This window comes from Mercenaria mercenaria, unplaced genomic scaffold (assembly GCF_021730395.1).
Source record: "Mercenaria mercenaria strain notata unplaced genomic scaffold, MADL_Memer_1 contig_912, whole genome shotgun sequence".
Taxonomy (NCBI): Eukaryota; Metazoa; Mollusca; class Bivalvia; order Venerida; family Veneridae; genus Mercenaria; species Mercenaria mercenaria.
The window spans coordinates 9,219-28,054 of record NW_026463827.1 but is presented as its reverse complement, the minus strand read 5'-3'; the positions used below and the strand labels follow the sequence as shown (position 1 = coordinate 28,054).

At 40.6% G+C, this 18,836-nt stretch overlaps 1 protein-coding gene across 1 annotated transcript in view; it reads right to left on the bottom strand.

The window, feature by feature from the left end:
- The window catches only part of LOC128554971 (deoxycytidylate deaminase-like), a gene marked incomplete at its 5' end in the record, with an annotated part of 34,286 nt that extends 16,014 nt beyond the window's left edge, over window positions 1-18,272 (bottom strand). Inside the window, 3 exons of the mRNA XM_053536310.1 lie at window positions 1,075-1,288; window positions 16,392-16,527; window positions 18,183-18,272. Coding sequence (XP_053392285.1) covers window positions 1,075-1,288; window positions 16,392-16,527; window positions 18,183-18,272 — 440 coding nt within the window. The remainder of the gene's footprint in view (window positions 1-1,074; window positions 1,289-16,391; window positions 16,528-18,182) is intronic.
- Between the last annotated feature and the right edge of the window lie 564 nt (window positions 18,273-18,836).

Below are 18,836 nucleotides of genomic sequence, written 5' to 3'. Positions count from 1 at the left end.
ACAACAACGAGTTATGCCAAGTTTCAGTGCATAGCATGCAGTCCAAGTACGTTACAACTTCAAATTTCAAAATCTAAGTCTAAATTAACACTTCGACATGAATAAGTAGAGTGTCAAATTGTACAGACGACGGTCATAAGTCAAACAAGAGGTCCAGATGCCAGTACACTGTAGCACTGTTGGTGTAGTTCCCCTCCTATGCGCCCAGCAGCACTGTGAGTTCTATGTGAGTTCCTATGCCCAGTAGCACGGTGAGTTCTATCCCAGTAGCACTGTGAGTTCTATGCCCAGTACACTGTGAGTTCTTGGTGAGTTCTAGGCCCACAGCACTGTGATTCTATGGCCCAGCACACTGTGAGTTTCTATGCCGCAGCAACTGTGATTCTATGCCCAGCAAGCACGTGAGTTCTCATGTGAGTTCTATGCCCCAGCAACTTGTGAGTTCTATGCCAGTAAAGCACTGTGATTTCTATGTGAGTTCTATGCCAGCAGCACTGTGAGTTCTATGCCCAGTAGCATGTGATTCTTATGCCATTAGCACGTGAGGTCATATGCCCGTAGCACTGTGATTTTTCTATTTGAGTTTCTATTGCCAGTGCATGTGAGTTTCTCTGCCATTCGCCCTGTGAGTTCTATGCCCCGTAGCACACTGGATGTCTATTGAGTTTATGCCCAGCACACTGGAGTTCTATGCCCACAGCACTGTGAGTTCCTATGCCCCAGCAGCACTGTGAGTTCTTGCCGATAGCCCTGTGAGTTCTATTCCCAGTAGCACACTGTGAGTTCTATGTGAGTTCTATATGCCCAGTACACTGTGGAGTTTAATGCCCAGTACACTGTGATTCTATCCAGGCACACTGGAGTGTCTTGCCAGCATCACTGGTGAGTTCTATGCCCAGCGCACTGTGAGTTCTGATGCCAGCAGCACTGTGAGTTCTATTCCCAGTCAGCACTGTGAAGTCTATGCCCGATTACACTGTGAGTTCTATGCCCAGAGCACTGTGAGTTCTATGTGAGTTTATGCTTTGTGTGGGGGAAAGTTAAGCATCAACTAGAATAATTAACTCTACCTACCTGTATTTTATACCTGCCATATCAAACATTCTCTTAGATGCCATGAACTCTGGCCTGTCATGGTATTTATCCGAGTAATATATAACTTCCTTTATCCCTGATTGTATCACAACTTTAGCACATTCGTTACATGGGAACAATGCTACATATATTGTACAGTTCTTCACGTCTGCTGAATTCTTGTTCAATACAGCATTCAGCTCTGCATGACACACTGAAAACACAAGAGGTTAGTTTATGAATTGATTAAGAAATAAAATTTTCCAAACAGTGACTGATAATACCCATCTGAACAACAATGATGCTACTGAAGAGAAAATCACTGAAGATTTATTATTTTGATTCTAACACAGTATTAAGGATTATTATACAAATCCTCATCCACCAAAGACTGATACTCATTTTCAGCATGCCACTATGATGTTTGATGCTACTTACAGACAGTTATTTTGTTACATATTAACATCATACTTCTTGTCTCCTTTGTTTAAAAGAAAAAACCAAACTGGATGTGTTCAACTACCCTCATGTGCTTACACTGTTGTACGAAGAGTGCCAGAATTCCCATATATGCCGTCATAGCAACTTGCTTTACACTCACAGCACCTGTATGTGCAATGGAATTTTATTCTGTTGGTTCTGTAGTAAGTCTTGTAAATTCTTTTGTTTTTCTACATCCACACAACTCCTTACCATTAGTTATACTAAAATACACCTAACATTTGAAAAGTACCATGTATGTTGTACCCACAGAACGTGTCATTGGTTCCCTATCAGTCAATTATAAACAAAGGCCTTATGGCCTATATCGTCGCTCCATCACCCTGAGTTTTACTGGCCCACCTACATGATCTACATCCAAAGCTTAATTTATCATATACTATTACTGTTTGTATATGACTTAAACACATTTAACTAATAATAACAACAATTTTTGTGTATCTCGAGCTCACTTTTATGTTTTTGTGATGGCTTGTCATTATGTTTCTATACACATGAAGGTCTAACCATGTTGAATGTTAGTATTTTACGTATATTAGCATTGTTTTACAAAAGTTGTTATATGCATTTACTGTATGTTTCCCTACAGCATGACAAGTTTTTTATGACATTTTTTTCCCATATAAGTTCTATGTACATGTGGGACCCCCGGGGGCGGGCTCTTTTCACCCCGGGGAATAATTTGAACCATCTTGGTAGAGGACCCAGCAATGGCTACAGACCACTATCAACGGCCTAGGTTCTTGTTGTTCACCAAGAAGATTTTTTAAGTTTTTTTTCCTATTGTCTATGTAAACGTGGACCACACCCCCTGGGCAGGCCTCTTTTCAACCCCAGGGGCACCATTTGAACAATCTTCATAGAGGACCATTAGATATGCCACATGCCTAACAGATCTGGGCTCTAAGCCTTGGCGTTTTTGAAAAAGATTTTTAAGTTTTTCCTCGTTTGCCATGGCACCAGGGTCATATGAAACTCGTTCTTTGAAAAATTTTTAGAGGACTACGGACATCCCTGTGAAGTTTTCAACAAAATTGGCCTGGTGGTTTAGGAGAAGGGATGTTGTTTTAAAGGAAGTGGGTGACCGAAAACGGACGGAACTGACTGTGAGCGCTCCATAGCTCACCCCGAGCACTTTGTGCTCCGGTGAGCTAAAAAAGTTAGTTCTAGTACCAACAAGGGACTTCATCTAAAAAAAAAAAATTCTAATTCCCAAAAATCCTTACAGGTGATATACTGGTCAATCACCCAGGAATTGAATGTAATACATGTTGTACTACAGAAATTGATAGCGATTTTTGTCCTCAAGCATAACAAGAGGCTGTCAGTGGACAGCGTGCTCGACTATTCTCCGGCTTGATAGTAATAATATAAGCTATGAGTAAAACTTTAACATATCATAAGCATATTCTAAGTCGAAAAGGGACCATATTCAGTCAAAATGCTTGATGTTAGAGTTGCCTCCTCCTTTTACGACTGATGTCCCATCGAATGTAAACAAGACCGCAACATATCAAAGCAATATACTCAATGGACTTTGAAAATATTTTGGGGTGGTAACGCAAACTTAACATTTGTGTGACGCTCCACCGCCGTCGCACGGGGCGAGTAGGATGCTCCCTATTCTTTATAGTCGGGCTGATAAAATGTTGCAAATATAACTATTTATAGTATCACAAGGAAGAGTCATTCTAACAGGGACCGATTCTTGTCGCATGTACTCTGTCTCATGATGGGAACTATATTGTGCAAGTTACATCAAAATCCCTCATGCATGAGAAGAATGCTCCGGACAAAGTCATTCTGGTATCTGACCTTTGGCCTCTAAGTGTGACCTTGACCTTTGACCTAGAGACCTGGTTCTTGCGCATGACACTTCGTCTCCGGGGCGGGGCCATATTTGACCCTAAGGGGATAATTGAATAATTTTGGTATAGGACCATTAGATGATGCACACACCCAGATACAGCCCTAGCCCTGTGGTTTTGGCAAGAATAATTTTTAAAGTTTTTCCTTTTGTTTCCATGGCACGCAAGTTTTTCTGCATGGAAGAATTCAATTCTTTGAACATTTTGAAAGGGGGCCACCCAAGGATCATCCTATAGTTTGGGGTGTAATATCTGCCCCGTGGTTTTCAAGAAGAAGATTGTTTTAGAAATTGTTGCCGGACGGCATGACGCACACCGCACGACCCACGACGGACATTGAGCGGTGAGCTAAAAACAAGAAAGTAGGTCAGTAGGTCAAGGTCACAGTCAAGTGACCCCTAATTACTTGGGGTCATCAGGTAATTATATTAAACAGTCAAAGTTCAAGTGACCCCTTAATTACTTGGGTCATCCAGGTATTAGATTCACCAATCTTAGAAATAGTATATAATTTTGAAGTTTTGTTTCCTATATAACTCTATACCATGGACCCCGCAGGAGGGCCTCTTATACCCCAGGGGCATAATTTTTGAACATCTTGTTTAGAGAACCACTAGCAAGCGACATACCATTCAAGCTTAGCCCTGAACGTTCAAGACAGAGATTTTTAAATTTTTCCTATTTAGTCTATGTAAAACTTGGGGCCCCGGGGCAGGGCCCTCTTTTTCAATCACCCGGGGAATAATTTGAACATGATGGTACAGGACCATTAGCAATGCACAGCTAATAATCAAAAGTCTCCCTAGGCCTTGCAGTTTCAGGCAAAGAAGATTTTTTAAGTTTTTTTCCTATTTAAGTCTATGTAAAACTTTTGGACACCTGGGTGGGCCTCTTTTCACCTCAGGGCATAATTTGATAATCTTGTAAAGGATCACTATGAAAATGCACATACCAAATATAAAGCCAGGCCTTGGAGTTTCAGACAAAGATTTTTAAAAGTTCTTTTTTTCCTAATAAGTCTATGTCAACTTGGTACCTGTCTGGGGCGAGGCCCCTCTTTGCTTTTCACCCCGGACATAATTTGAAGCAACTTAGTAGAGGCACCACAGGCAATGCTACATACCAATATCAAGGCCAATCTTGTCGTTTCAGACAGAAATTTTTGAAGTTTTCCATATTTAAGTCCTATGTAAAACTTGGGTCCCCTCTGGGTTTGGGCTCTTTTCACCCCAAGGGTTTTAATCTGAACATTTTGGAGGGCCATAAGCAATGCCCTACTAATAGCAAGGCCTGAAGTATTGTGTTTCAGACATAAGATTTTAAAGCTTTTTTTCTATATAAAGTCTGTAGATTTTCAAAGCTTTTTCCCTATATACATCTAGTAACATGTGGACCCCCACAGGGCGGGCCATATTTGACCCAGGGGAATAATTTTAACAACCTTGGTAGAAGACATTAGATGAATGCCACTACCAAATATCAAAGTCCTAGCTCTGTAGTTTTGGACAAGAAGATTTTTTTAAGTTTTTTCCTTTCGAGCTTGCCAGGGAACCAATTCTGTATGGAATTCCATTTCAGTGACTTAAATTTCAATGAGGATCTGCAAGCCCTTCTTTCTGTGAAGTTTCATCAATTGGACTGTGTTTAGCTGGGAGTGTTTGAACGGCGCCGGACGGACAACGACCGACGCCGGCATCACTGACACAAACAGCTCACCCTTGAGCACTTCCGTGCTCAGGTGGGCTAAAAATAACGGAATATGCTTTTGCAGAAACACATGTCTCCTCCAGGCATAGTATTAATGGCAAGAAGACCACAGGGACGGGAGGGAAAGTCCAATAAACACTGATGATTGGCTTAAGTGACTGAAATGCATTCTACCTCGGCAAGTCCAATCATCCCCCCTCTATGTTCTGGTCAAATGGATTCTCAGTTATGGACGAACGGTTTTCCTTCTGCTGGCCCCGTGAGCTGACCTCTGAAAAAAACTGCCAACATATCAAAATGGGCATCTACTAGCATTCCATCATTCAATGAAGTTTTAACGTCTGGGTCTGTGGTTCTCAAGTTTATGATCAGAAACTTTTCCATGTTCTGGCCCTTCTGACGCATTTTTTCCACGTTCTGGCCCCAGTGACTTTGATCCAGCGCCCCAAACAATAGGTCATCTACCCTGTAAGGTCCTATTACCCTTGAAGTTTGAAGGTTGTGGTCTAATGATTCTCAAGTTATTGATTGGAAACGGTTTTCCCATGTTCTGGCCCCTGTGACTTTGACCTTTGATCAAGTGACCCAAAAATCAATATGCATCATCTTCTCTGCATGTCCAATCATCTTAGAAGTTTTAACATTCTGGTCAAGCGTTCTCATAGTTTATTGTTGAAAACGGTTTTCATGTCAGGCCCTGTGACTTACCTGTGATAAAAAAATCACAACAATCTCCGGGAACACGAAAAGCTCCCCCACCGCCCACTTGATCGTATTCAGTAATTGCACAAGAACAAAATGTTTCTCGTTCCTGTGATCCTTGGGGGGAAAAAACCCCGAAAAAAGACTAACTGACCTCAAATCAATAGGGTCTCGGACTGGTCATGGCCACAACTCCTTATCAAGTTTACATGATACTACGCCAAGCCTTCTTGAGTTATCATCATCTGGAACTGTTACTGTGACCTTGACCTTGACCTACTGACCTCAAAATCATAGGTCATCTACTAGTCATGACTGCCTCCCTATCCACAACTTTCATGATCCTAGGCCTAAGGTCTTTAGTTATCATCCAAAAACCTTTACTGTTCTGGTCCCTTGACTTGACCTTGACCAACTGACTCCAATCAAATAGATCATCTACTGGTCAATGACTGACCTCCCTTCAACTTTCATGAATCCTTGGCCTAAGCGTTCTTGAGTTATCACCAAAACGTTTTAACTGTTACTTGGGTCATGTGACGTTGGACGACCTTTGACCAATGACCTCAAAATCAATAGGATCATCTTACTGGTCATTGACGACCTCTCCCTATCAACATTTCATGATCCTTGGCCTAACGTTCTTTAGTTATCATCCAAAAACCGTTTAACTGTTCTGGTCACTGTACCCTGAAACTTTGACCAACTGACCTAAATCAATAGGTGCACTGCTGGTCATGACCACCTCCCTTCAACTTCCCATGATCTAGGCCCAAGTGTTCTTGGGGCGTTATCATCCGGACACCGATGGTCTACGACTGACCAACAGACCGACCGAATCTGCAAAACAATATACCCCCCTTCTTGAAGTTTGAATGTTTAAGAGTCCAAAATGGGTTCCTCCATCTCCTTTTGATCGAATGAGTGTTACGGTTTGGTGGCCAGAGAAAACAATATGTCTCTCACAGTGGGGGGAGGGGACACAATCATATCAATCTCTTTGAAGTTTGAAGGTTCTAAGTCAAATGGTTCTCCAGTTATTGATCGGAAATGAAGTGTGACGGATGGTGGCCAGAGAAACAATCTTTTTCTCACAGTGGGGGGGAGGACCATCCTATCATCTCAGACTTTTTAATATTCCTTTGTCTAAAATTTTACAGCTACCAATATCACTGCCCTGCACCTCAATTAAACATTCCCCCTTACAGGTCACAAACATGAAATGCTACTCTAACTGATTTAAATATAAAGAAAACAAGAGGCCATGATGGCCCTATATCGCTCACCTGAGTAAGTTTGTTTGTTTGAACAAATTTCTAGTCTAAACTTTACAAACAAGAAATTAGGAGAGTGGGCTGTAAAGATTATGCAGAGATTACTTTTGAAAATATGTAAAAAAATATTACAAATACTTTCTTCTGTAAGCTTAGAAAACAAGAAAGTAGGTCAGTAGGTCATACGATGATGATCCTGAAAGTCTTAAGAGCGGCCATGGAAAGTACACAGGTCATTCCACTTTCAAGCTTTATCTTAAACAAAGGGCAAGTGGCCCTAGTCGCCCCCTGAGAAACACAATCCATACCAGTGTATAACATGTGTTGGGGGACCCCCTTACGTGGGGGATTTCATGGAAACCAATATCTGACCAATTTTTCATTAAAATTGAGCAAAATCTTGAGTGTAAACACGATATTTTCTTTGATTTAACCTAGTGGACCTACTTTTTAAGCCAGTGACCCACATCCGAACTTGACTAATTCCTCAGGCTATCATTCTGACCAATTTCATGAGATCACTGAAATACAGCCTCTATCGCATACCAGGTTTTCTTTGATGTGAACTACGTACCTAGTGTTGTGACCCAGATGACCGTATTTACTTTAACCTAGACTTCATCAGGCTATCATTCCGCCAACTTTTATGAACCCATGTAAATCAGCCCCTATTGCACCCAAGTTTTTTTTATGGACCAGGTGACTAGTTTTTGACACAACAGATGACCCACATTCAAATTTACTAGATTTCATCTAGACAACTTCTGATCAAATTTCATGAATATTTGGTGTAAATGCAGTCCCCTAATTGCATACACAAGCTTTTCTTTGATATGACCTCTAGTGACCCTTGTTTTTTGATCCAAGAAGGACCCCTTTCGAACTTGACCTAGATTCATCAAGGCCCTCATTCTGACCTAAAATTCATGAGATCAATTGTAACTAACAAAATGTGTCCCATGGGACACGATGCCCCACTACAATGAACTTAGTCAGGCCAGAACTCCTACAATCCTGATGATCCGGATCGAATCCAGGTGCACAACGACAAGGCTACCAACATTCCTGTAACTTTGGGTGATTCTAGTCCAATACTTTTGGCGCTATGCGCGAGACCAACATTACATGACCAATTTTTTACATAGTCAGGGCCCATATCTCCTACATGGACGGATGAATCCCGAACGCGAAACCCAGGTTCCAATTACAACATGCTGACCAACATGCCTGTAAGTGGTGTGACTCTAAGTCCTTGACCCATCATCAGATGGTGGGCTATTAAAATCACTCTGCGTCGTGTCCCGTCCGCCCGTCATTCCGCCGTCCGTCGTCCGTTCAACATTTCTCGTTATCACATCTCCTCAGAAAACTACTGGGGGGATTTGACCAAACTTTGTCAGAATGATGTCTTGGTACCCACGAGTTGTGTCCCCCGAAATCATACTGGTTCACCATTTATGAGTGAGTTATGGCCCTTTTGGTTATTTCTATATTTACATCAGATTTATATAGGGAAAACTTTGAAAACCTCTTGTCCAAAACCACAGCCTAGGCTTTGTATATTTGTAGAAGTATTATCTAGTGTCCTCTAACCACACGATCTTTCAATTATTGCTCTTGGTCAAATGTGGCCCCGCCCTGGGGCCTGGTTTATATAGACTTGTATAGAGAAAAACTTTGAAAAACCTCTTGTCCAAACTACAGGGCCTAGGGCTTTGTACTTGTAAGGTAGCAGCCTCTGTGGTTTCTACCAAAGTTTGTTTTGAATTAAAATCACATCCCCCTAGGGTCAAATATGACCCAGCCGGGGGTCACATGTTCATATAGACTTCTAGAGGGAACAGCTTTTAAAATCTTCTTGTCATCAGCTACACATCAAATTTGGACATGTATATTTTTGAGTGGCAACATGAACCTTGACATGAGTTGACCTGATTTTGACCTAGTGACCTACTTTCACATTCTGTAGCTACACCTTCAAATTTGGACCACATCATAGTTTGTGCACTTGAAAAACTTTGACCTTGATTTTGACCTATTGACCTACTTCACTTTTTGAAGGTACAGGATCAAATTTGGACATATGCATAGTTCTTGGTTCAAAATGAAATTTGCATTGATTTTACTCTAGTGACCTACTTTACCATCAAACATTTTATGGAAGGTACAGTCTTCATTTGGGACCACATCATAGTTTTGTTTCCGAAATGAAATTTGACCTTGATTTTGACCCCGTGCCCCTACTGTTCCTCATTTCTCAAGCTCACAACCTTCAAATTTGGACACATACATGTTTTAATGTACCGAACAACTTTGAACCTTTACATTGACCATGACCTACTTTCACATTTTTGAAGGTACAACGTCAAATTGGACCACATGCAATAGTTTTGTATTCTGAAATAAAATTTGACCTTGATTTTGACCTAGTGACCTACTTTCACATTTCTCAAGCTACAGCTTCAAATTGGGACACAATGCATAGATTGTGTACCGAAAAAAACTTTGACCTGACCTTGACCGATGACCTACTTTCACATTTTTGAAGGTACAGCTTCTATTTGGACCCAATGCATATATTTGTGTTTGAGAGAAATTTGACCCGTGAATTGACCTATGGACCTACTTACCCATTTCTCAAGCTAAGCCTCTCAATTTGGACCACTTGCATAGTTTTGTGTCCAAATAAACTTTGACCTAAGATTGATCTAAGTGACCTACTTTCAACATTTCTCAGCTACGCTTTCGAATTTGACCACAGCACATGTTTGTGTACGGAAATGAAATTTGACCTTGAGCTAGTCAGTTATTCTTGAACTTTGGAACCCTCCAAATGGCACATTGGTGCGCCAAGATCACTCTGTGATCTCTTGTATCCTTTTTGGGGAGCTAGCACTACACAAACATTAAAAATGACCACTTTTTACAAAGTCAGGGGCCAATAACTTCTACGAACTGCATTAATCCGGACGTTAACCCCATGTGGCACAACTACACATGCTTTACCAACATTCCCTGTAAACCATTGTGATTCTAGGTCAAATAACTTTGGAGCTATGCGCCACATAAATTAAAATAACAATTTTACTAAGTCAAGAGGGGCCATAACTCCTACAAAAAACCACACAAACCTCCTGGACTGACTCCGGACAGCGAAACCCCAGGTGCACAACTACCATGCTGACCACAGCCTGTAAAGTTTGTGACTCTCTAGTCATATACTTTTTGGAGCAAGGCACGACACACACTTAAATGACCACTTTTAACAAAGTCAGGGGCCATAACTTCTACTGACTGATGAATCCGTACCGCGAACCCCAGGTGACAACTACACATGCTGACCAACATTCCTGTAAGTTTTGTGACTCTACGTCAAATACTTTCAGAGCTACGCGCGACGCAACATTCGGAAAGAACGACGGACGGACGCATACGGAAGACGGACGGACAAGAGCAATCTATATGCCCCCCCCCCCCCAACGTGGGGGCATAAAGAAAATCAGCTTCTATCTCACGACAAGGTTTTTCTCTTGATTTGACCTAGTTACCCTAGTTTTTGACCCCAATGACTCATTTTCCGAATGGCCTAGATTTATCAAGGTAATCATCTGACAAAATTTATGAATAGCATTGAAACTACAAAGCCTCTAGCGCATACACCCCCCCCTAAAATGTTGACAGCGACAACGCCGACATCGGGCGAATCACAAACTCAACAAAGAAATTAGGTGAGAAGGCAATTCAAGGTTTACGGAATCGTGTGCAAAACGTACAAGTCATCACAATTTCAAGGCTGTGTCTAACAAGAGGCCCGAGGCCTAGGTCGCCTCATCTGAAAACACAAACATAAAACAGTGTAAATAGTTTGACCTCATGATTTCATGGATAACATAGATATCTGCCATTTTTCTTTTTTCTTTTAGGATTGGCACCCAAATGTGGTCTCTTGAGTTTAAACAAGTATTTTCTTCTTTGATATGACCTATGATATTTTTGACCCAATGACCATATTCGAACTCGAACTAGGTTCATCAACCAATCATTCTGACCAATTTTAATGAAGATCATTGAAAAAACAGCCTCTACCTATCGTACCCCAAGGTTTTTTTCTTCGATTTACCTAAGGACCTACTTTTTGGACCCCATGACCCATTTTCATCACAAACTCGACCTAGATTTCAACAGGCATCATTCTGACCAAATTCACAAAGATCATTGAAAATACAGCCCTCTATCGCATACACAAGTTTTCTTTGATTTGACGCTAGGACATATTTTCGAACCCAGATTGACCCTTTTCGAACTTGACCTACATTTCCATAAAGGTATCATTCTGACCAACGTCATGAAGATCAGTTGAAAAATACAGCCTCTACACAACACAAGCTAAATGTTTGACAGACGACTGACGACGCCGGACTCGAGCAACTCACAGTACTTCAGGTCAAGACAGTAGTCAGGAGGTCAAGGTTATCAGTCAAGTGACCCTTAATTACTTACGTGAGGTCATAAGGTAATTATAACAAGGATCACAGAGTGATCCTTGGCGCCCCACCATGTGCATTTTGGAGGGTTCCAAATTTCAAGACTTATGACTAGCCAAGGTCACATTTCTTTCGTACACAACACTGTGCATGGTCCAACTTCGAAAGCTGTAGCTTGAGAAATGTGCCAGTAGGTCACTAGATCAAATCTTAAGTTCAAAGTTTAATTTGGGTACAACCAATATGCAGTGTCAAATTTGAAGGCTTAGCTGGAGAATGTGTAGTAGGTCATAGGCTCAAAATCAAGTGTCAAATTTCCTCAAAACACAAATCTATGCATGTGGTCCAAATCTGAAGCCTGTACCGTTCAAAAATGTGAAGTAGGTCCTAGTTAATGTCAAACGGTCAAAGTTTTGTTTCGGTATACACAAATCCTATGCAATGTGCTAATTTGAAGCCTGTAGCTCACAGAAATGGAAGTAGGTCACTAGGTCAAATCTTAAGGTCAAGTTCATTTCGGTACCAACAAACTATGCCTTGGTCGCTAATCTGAAGGCTGTAGCTTGAGAAATGTGAAGTAGGCAGGTCACTAGGTCCAAATCAAGGTCAAATTTTATTTCAGAATACAGAACTAGCATTGTCCCAAATTTGCAGCTTGTTACACTGCAAAAATGTGAACGTAGGTCCACTAGTCAATGTAAGGTTCAAGTTTGTTTCGGTACATAAAACCCATGTATGTGGGATCGCAAATTTGAAGGCTGTAGCGTGAGAAATGAGAAAGTAGGTCACTGGGTCAAAATCAAGTCAAAATTTCCTTCGAACACAAAACTTGCATGTGGTCCAATTTTGAAGACTGTACCTTCAAACATGTGAACGTAGGTCACTAGGTCAAAATCATGTCAAATTTCATTTTGAAAACCCACGGACTATGCATATGTCCCAATTTGAATACCTGTACCTTAGCAAAATGTGAAAGTAAGGATCACTAGGTCAAAATCAGGTCAACGTTTTTTTCACAGTGCACACACTCGGTCATGTGGTCCAAATTTGAAGGCTGTAGCTACAAAATGTGAAAGTAGGTCACTAGGTCAAAATCAGGTCAACTCATGTCAATGTTACTCTTGCCACTCAAAAATATCAATGTCCCCCAAATTTTGAATGTTGTGTTATTTCCAAGAAGATTTTAAAACTTGTCCCTATATAATTCTATTGAACCATGTGACCCCCGGGGCGGGCCTTTTGACCCTAGGGGGATAATTCGAACAAACTTGGTAGAGAACACTAGATGATGCCTACTTACAAGTATCAAGCCCCTAGGCTTGTGGTTTGAACAAGACATTCACAGTTTTTTTTTTCCCTATATAATCTATGTAAACCATATGACCCCCAGGGTGGGGCCATATTTCCCTAGGGGTATAAATTGAATATCTTAGTATGAGACCCTATATGTTTCACATATACAAAATATCAAAGCACCTAGGCCCGTAGTTTGGACAAGAGGTTATTTTCAATTTTTCCTATACAAGTCTATATAACCATGTGACCGACCCCCCAGGGCGGGGCCCATATTTGACCCCAGAGAAAGAGTTGAATCATCTTGGTAGAGGACCAACTAGATAATGGCTTCATATACCAAAATATCAAAGCCCTAGGCTTCTGTGGTTTTGAAAGGAGGTTTTCAAGTTTTGTCCCTATTAATCCTATGTCATTAGACCAATCCAAAGGGCCCAATAAATCACTCCTCACTCATAAAATTGTTGAACAGCACTGCTTTCAGTGGGACACAACTAGGTAACCAATACATCATTCTGACAAGTTTGGTCAAAAGCCCAATCCCCCCAGTAGTTTCTGAGATGCGATACAGAAATTGTTAACGACGGACGGATGGACGGACGGACCACGGACGCAGATGATTTTAATAGCCCCATCTGATGAATTGTGGCTAATAAACGTATAGGAAATTGATAGATAATTTTGACAGTTTTTTTCCTAGATAACGCATATAAACACTCTGTGAACCCTCCGGCCTGGCCATCTTTTCACCCCAGGGGCATAATTTGAACAATCCGGTTTAGAGAGCACCTGAGCAAGCGACATACTGAATATCAAACGCCTAGCCTTGAACTTTCGTCAAAAGGATTTTTTAAAGTTTTTTTCCTATGTAGTCTATGTAAAACTTGGGACCCCCAGGGCAGCCTCTTTTTCCCCAAGGCATAATTGGCACAATCTTGGAAGGCCACTAGGCATGCAACATCCCAAGATCAAACCTAGGCCTTGCAGTTTCAACAAGAAGATTTTTAATTTTTTTTCCTGTAAAAACTTGGACTCCCCGGTGCAGGGCCTCTTTTCACCCCAGGGGCATAATTGAACAATCTTGGTCAGAGCACCACAATGATGCTACTACTAAACATCACCGGCCTAGGCTTTGGTTCAGACAGAAGATTTTTTTTTTTCTATTTAGTCTATGTTAAACTTGAGACCCCGGGACGAGCCGCTTTTCCACCCCAGGGTCCATAATTTGATAGTTTGGTGAGGGACCAAAATGAATCCTACCTACCAAATATCAAAGGCCTACTCTTGTGGTTCAGACCAAGCCGATTTTAAAGTTTTTTTTTCTATATAAGTCCTATGTAAACCTTAGTACCCCGCAGACGAGCCTCTTTTGAACCCCCGAGGGGTAATATTTTAATAATCTTATAGAAGGACCATTAGATGATGTCACAATGCCAAATTTGAGGTTTTATGCCTTGGGTTTTGGATAAGAAAAAAAGTTTTTAAAGTTATTCCTGTTGGTTGCCTGGCCCCAGAGTTCTACATATGGAATTCATTTCTTTGAAAATACAATTTGGTTAAAGAAGACCATCCAGAGGAACATCCATGTGAAGTTCATCCCATTTCAAACTTGCCTGATGGTTTAGGGAGAGATGTGTTTTTAAAGGAAAGTGTGGACGGACGGGCGGACCGTGAGCGATCACAATAGCTAAAAATACATCTAGCATCCACAAAGGTTTCATTTCCTTTAATAACTAAAGTTGTCACAGGAGTGACGAATTATACCCCTACAATGTGGCCTTGTCACAGAACTAAGCCAATGTCAAAGCCGAACTTGCTTGACCTTTGACCTACTGACCTCAAAATCATTAAGGGTCATCTGCTGGTCATAACCAACCTCCCTATCAAATTTTCATGATCCTAGGCCCAAGCGTTCTCAAGTTATCATCCGGAAACCATTCAACTGTTCCGAGTCACTGTGACCTTGACCTTTGACCTTCTGACCTCAAAGTAAAACTTGACCTGTACTTCATGATGTTAAACCGTGCACCAAAATTTATGATCCTAGGCCCAAGCCTTCTCAAGTTATCATTCAGAAACCATTTAACTGTTCAGCGTCACTGTGACCTTGACCTTTGACCTACTAACCTCAAAGTAGAACTTGACCTGCATTTTATGATGTTACACCTGTGTACCAAAATTTATGATCCTAGGCCCAAGTGTTATCAAGTTATCATCCGGAAACCATTTAACTGTTCCGAGTCACTGTGACCTTGACCTTTGACCTAGTGACCTCAAAGTCGAATTTGACCTGCATTTCATGATGTTACATCTGTGTACCAAAATTTATTACCCTAGGCCCAAGCGTTCTCAAATTATCATCTGGAAACCGTTTAACTGTTCTGAGTCACTATGACCTTGAACTTTGACCTACTGACCTCAAAGTAAAACTTGACCTGTATTTTATGATGTTACACCTGTGTACCAAAATTTATGATCCTAGGCCCAAGCATTCACAAGTTATCATCCGGAAACCGTTTAACTGTTCCAAGTCACTGTGACCTTGACCTTTGACCTAGAGATCTCAAAGTCGAACATGACCTGCATTTCATGATGTTACACCTGTGTACCAAAATTTATGATCCTAGGCCCAAGTGTTATCAAGTTATCATCCGGAAACCATTTAACTGTTCCGAGTCACTGTGACCTTGACCTTTGACCTAGTGACCTCAAAGTCGAACTTGACCTGCATTTCATGATGTTACATACGTGTTCCAAAATTTATTACCCTAGGCCCAAGCGTTCTCAAGTTATCATCCGGAAACCGTTTAACTGTTCCAAGTCACTGTGACCTTGACCTTTGACCTATAGATCTCAAAGTCGAACTTGACCTGCATTTCATGTTACACCTGTGTACCAAAATTTATGATCCTAGGCCCAAGCGTTCTCAAGTTATCATCCGGAAACCGTTTAACTGTTCAGGGTCACTGTGACCTTGACCTTTGACCTACTGACCCCAAATTCGAACTTGACCTGTATTTTCTGATGTTACACCAGTCCTGTGTACCAAACATTATTTAAATCGGTCAAGCCTTTCATGAGTTATCATCCGGAAACCATGCAAAACCAACGGACCAACGGACCAACCGACTGACCGACCAACCGCCAAGCTCACTCCTATATACCCCTCCAAACTTCGTTTTGTGGGGGTATAATAACAAAACCCTCCCAGGAAAATGACCCTTTCTAACGAAGGGTAAAATTATGCCCCTACAAGAACCCTAACCACATCCCCTCACATGAGAGGGAGAATTCTGATAAAACTGTTTAAAACTTTTTTATTTAGCAAGATCAAAATGAGAGGGTCTGTGGTTTACATGTAAAGATTGAACAACAATGTAGAACCACAAAGCTTTATTTGAATAAAGAAGTATCTATCTTCGTGCAAATTTTCACTTACAATATTAAAAGAGATTTAAATTAAACCTCTGAGCAATACTTATTCATACCATATAACTGTTTGGTTTCTAGTATACTGTCAGCCTCCCGTCCCCACGGCATGTTGTCATCTGAACACTTGTTTGGCATTCCATTATATCCTATTCCAACAATCTTCTTTTCTTCATTCACAATACATGCACCAACCTTAATTATACAAGTTTATGTTACTCTTGGCTTAAATTAAACAAGAGGGCCATGATGGCCCTATATCGCTCACCTGTTATCATTGCACTTGAGGACAAGAAGGTCCTCAGAAAAAATATCTAAGTCCAAAGGACAGGAACAACAAAGGGAAGGAATTTAACCAAAAAGAAAAAACAAATCTTACAAGGTATAGATATGTTAAAATACACCTAAAAATTGGAGGTACCATCCATGTTGTACCACAGAAAACTGGTCTCGTATTTTCCCTACGGCCAATAATAAAAAAGTTACTAAAATTAGCTATTTATAGTAATGTAAAAGGGAAGTAATTAAAAAAAATATATATTGTAAGTGGACAAAAGAAGGATCTGCCAAATAAATCTGTTGACATAAATGAAATTTCAGATCAGTATCTTCATAAGTTATGGAGATATAACAATTTAAATTTGAAATAAAGGGAGGTAATTTGACATAAAATCAGTCCATAGTTACCTACCCTGATTGTCTCAGTCCAACTAATAACAATAATGAAATTTCAAATAAGTCCTGTAAGTACTTACTGATATAAATCCATTTTGATTACAATCAGGGGAGATAATCAGATATAAAATAACTGGAACATATGATTGGATCTGATTTGTCATGGAATCCAAGATTTATTGTTGCTGAAGATATTTTGGAAGTTTGTATCAAATAAAACCATAAATGAAGTCTCTATATGGCTGCAAAAGCCAAAATAGGCGATTTTGGACCTTTAAGGGGCCATAACTCTGGAACCCAAGAAGGAATCTGGCCAGTTGAAGAAAGGAAGCAAGATCTTGTGGTGATATAAGTTGTGTGCAAGTTTGGTTAAAATCATATCATAAATGAAGCTGCTATTGTGCAGACAAGGTCAAAATAGCTAATTTTGGCCCTTTCAGGGGCCATAACTCTGGAACCCATTATGGGCTCTGGCAGGTTCAAGTAAGGAATCGAGATCTTATGGTGACAGAAGTTTTGTGCAAGTTTGATTAAATTCAAATCATAAATGAAGCTGCTATTGTGCAGACAAGATCAAAATAGCTAATTCTGGCCCTTTCAGGGGCCATAACTCTGGAACCCACAAAGGAATCTCGCCAGTTCAAGAAAGGGACCGAGATCTTATGGTGATACAAGTTGTGTGCAAGTTTGGTTAAAAACAAATCATAAATGAAGCTGCTATTGTGCAGACAAGGTCAAAATAGCTAATTCTGGTCCTTTCAGGGGCCATAACTCTGGAACCCATAATGGAATCTGGCCAGTTCAAGAAAGGCACCAAGATCTTATGGTGATACAAGTTGTGTGCCAGTTTGGTAAAATTCAAATCATAAATAGAGCTGCTATTGTGCAGACAAGGTCAAAATAGCTAATTTTGGCCCTTTCAGGTGCCATAACTCTGGAACTCATAATGGGATCTGGCCAGTTCAAGAAAGGAACCGTGATCTTATGGTGATACAAGTTGTGTGCAAGTTTGGTTAAAATAAAATCATAAATGAAACCACTATCGTGCAGACAAGAAATTGTTGACGGACGCACGCATGGATGCACGACGGACGATCACAAAAGCTCACCTTGTCACTATGTGACAGGTGAGCTAACAAACTAATAAATACATAAATGCCAACTTTCTACAATACCACTGGAGTCTCTGGGAGCATACTGTTGAGAACAGACAGGTATCTCTGTGTAGAAACACCAAACTGAATAGCTTCTTCATATGGATAAACCTGATAATGTTTGTCTAGTATTTATTCTAAAGTCAGCCATGTTAATAACACTGCCACAGAGGCTCGAAATTATATATGTAAAGTTCTAAAAATATTAAACAATACTTTCTTCGAAATTCTGAAAAGTATTGTTTAATATTTTTAGATCTTTTATAATACATATATAATTTACAGTCTTCAACAAAAACTGATCTGTTTTCTATCAGTTTGATAGCTTGTTTTGTTGGACTTTTTAGGGATCAACTAGAGCTGTCACAGGAGTGACGAATTATACCCCCACAATACGGCCTTGTCACAGAAGTAAGCCAATGTCAAAGTCAAACCTCAAAATCAATAGGGGTCATCTGCTGGTCACAATCAACCTCCCTATTAAGTTTCTTGATCCTAGGCCGAAGCATTCTCAAGTTATCGTACGGAAACTGTATAAATGTTCTGGGTCACTGTGACCTTGACCTTTGACCAACTGACCTCAAAATCACTAGGGTCATCTGCTGGTCATGATCAACCTTCCTATCAATTTTCATGATCCTAGGCCCAAGCGTTCTCAAGTTATCATCCGGAACT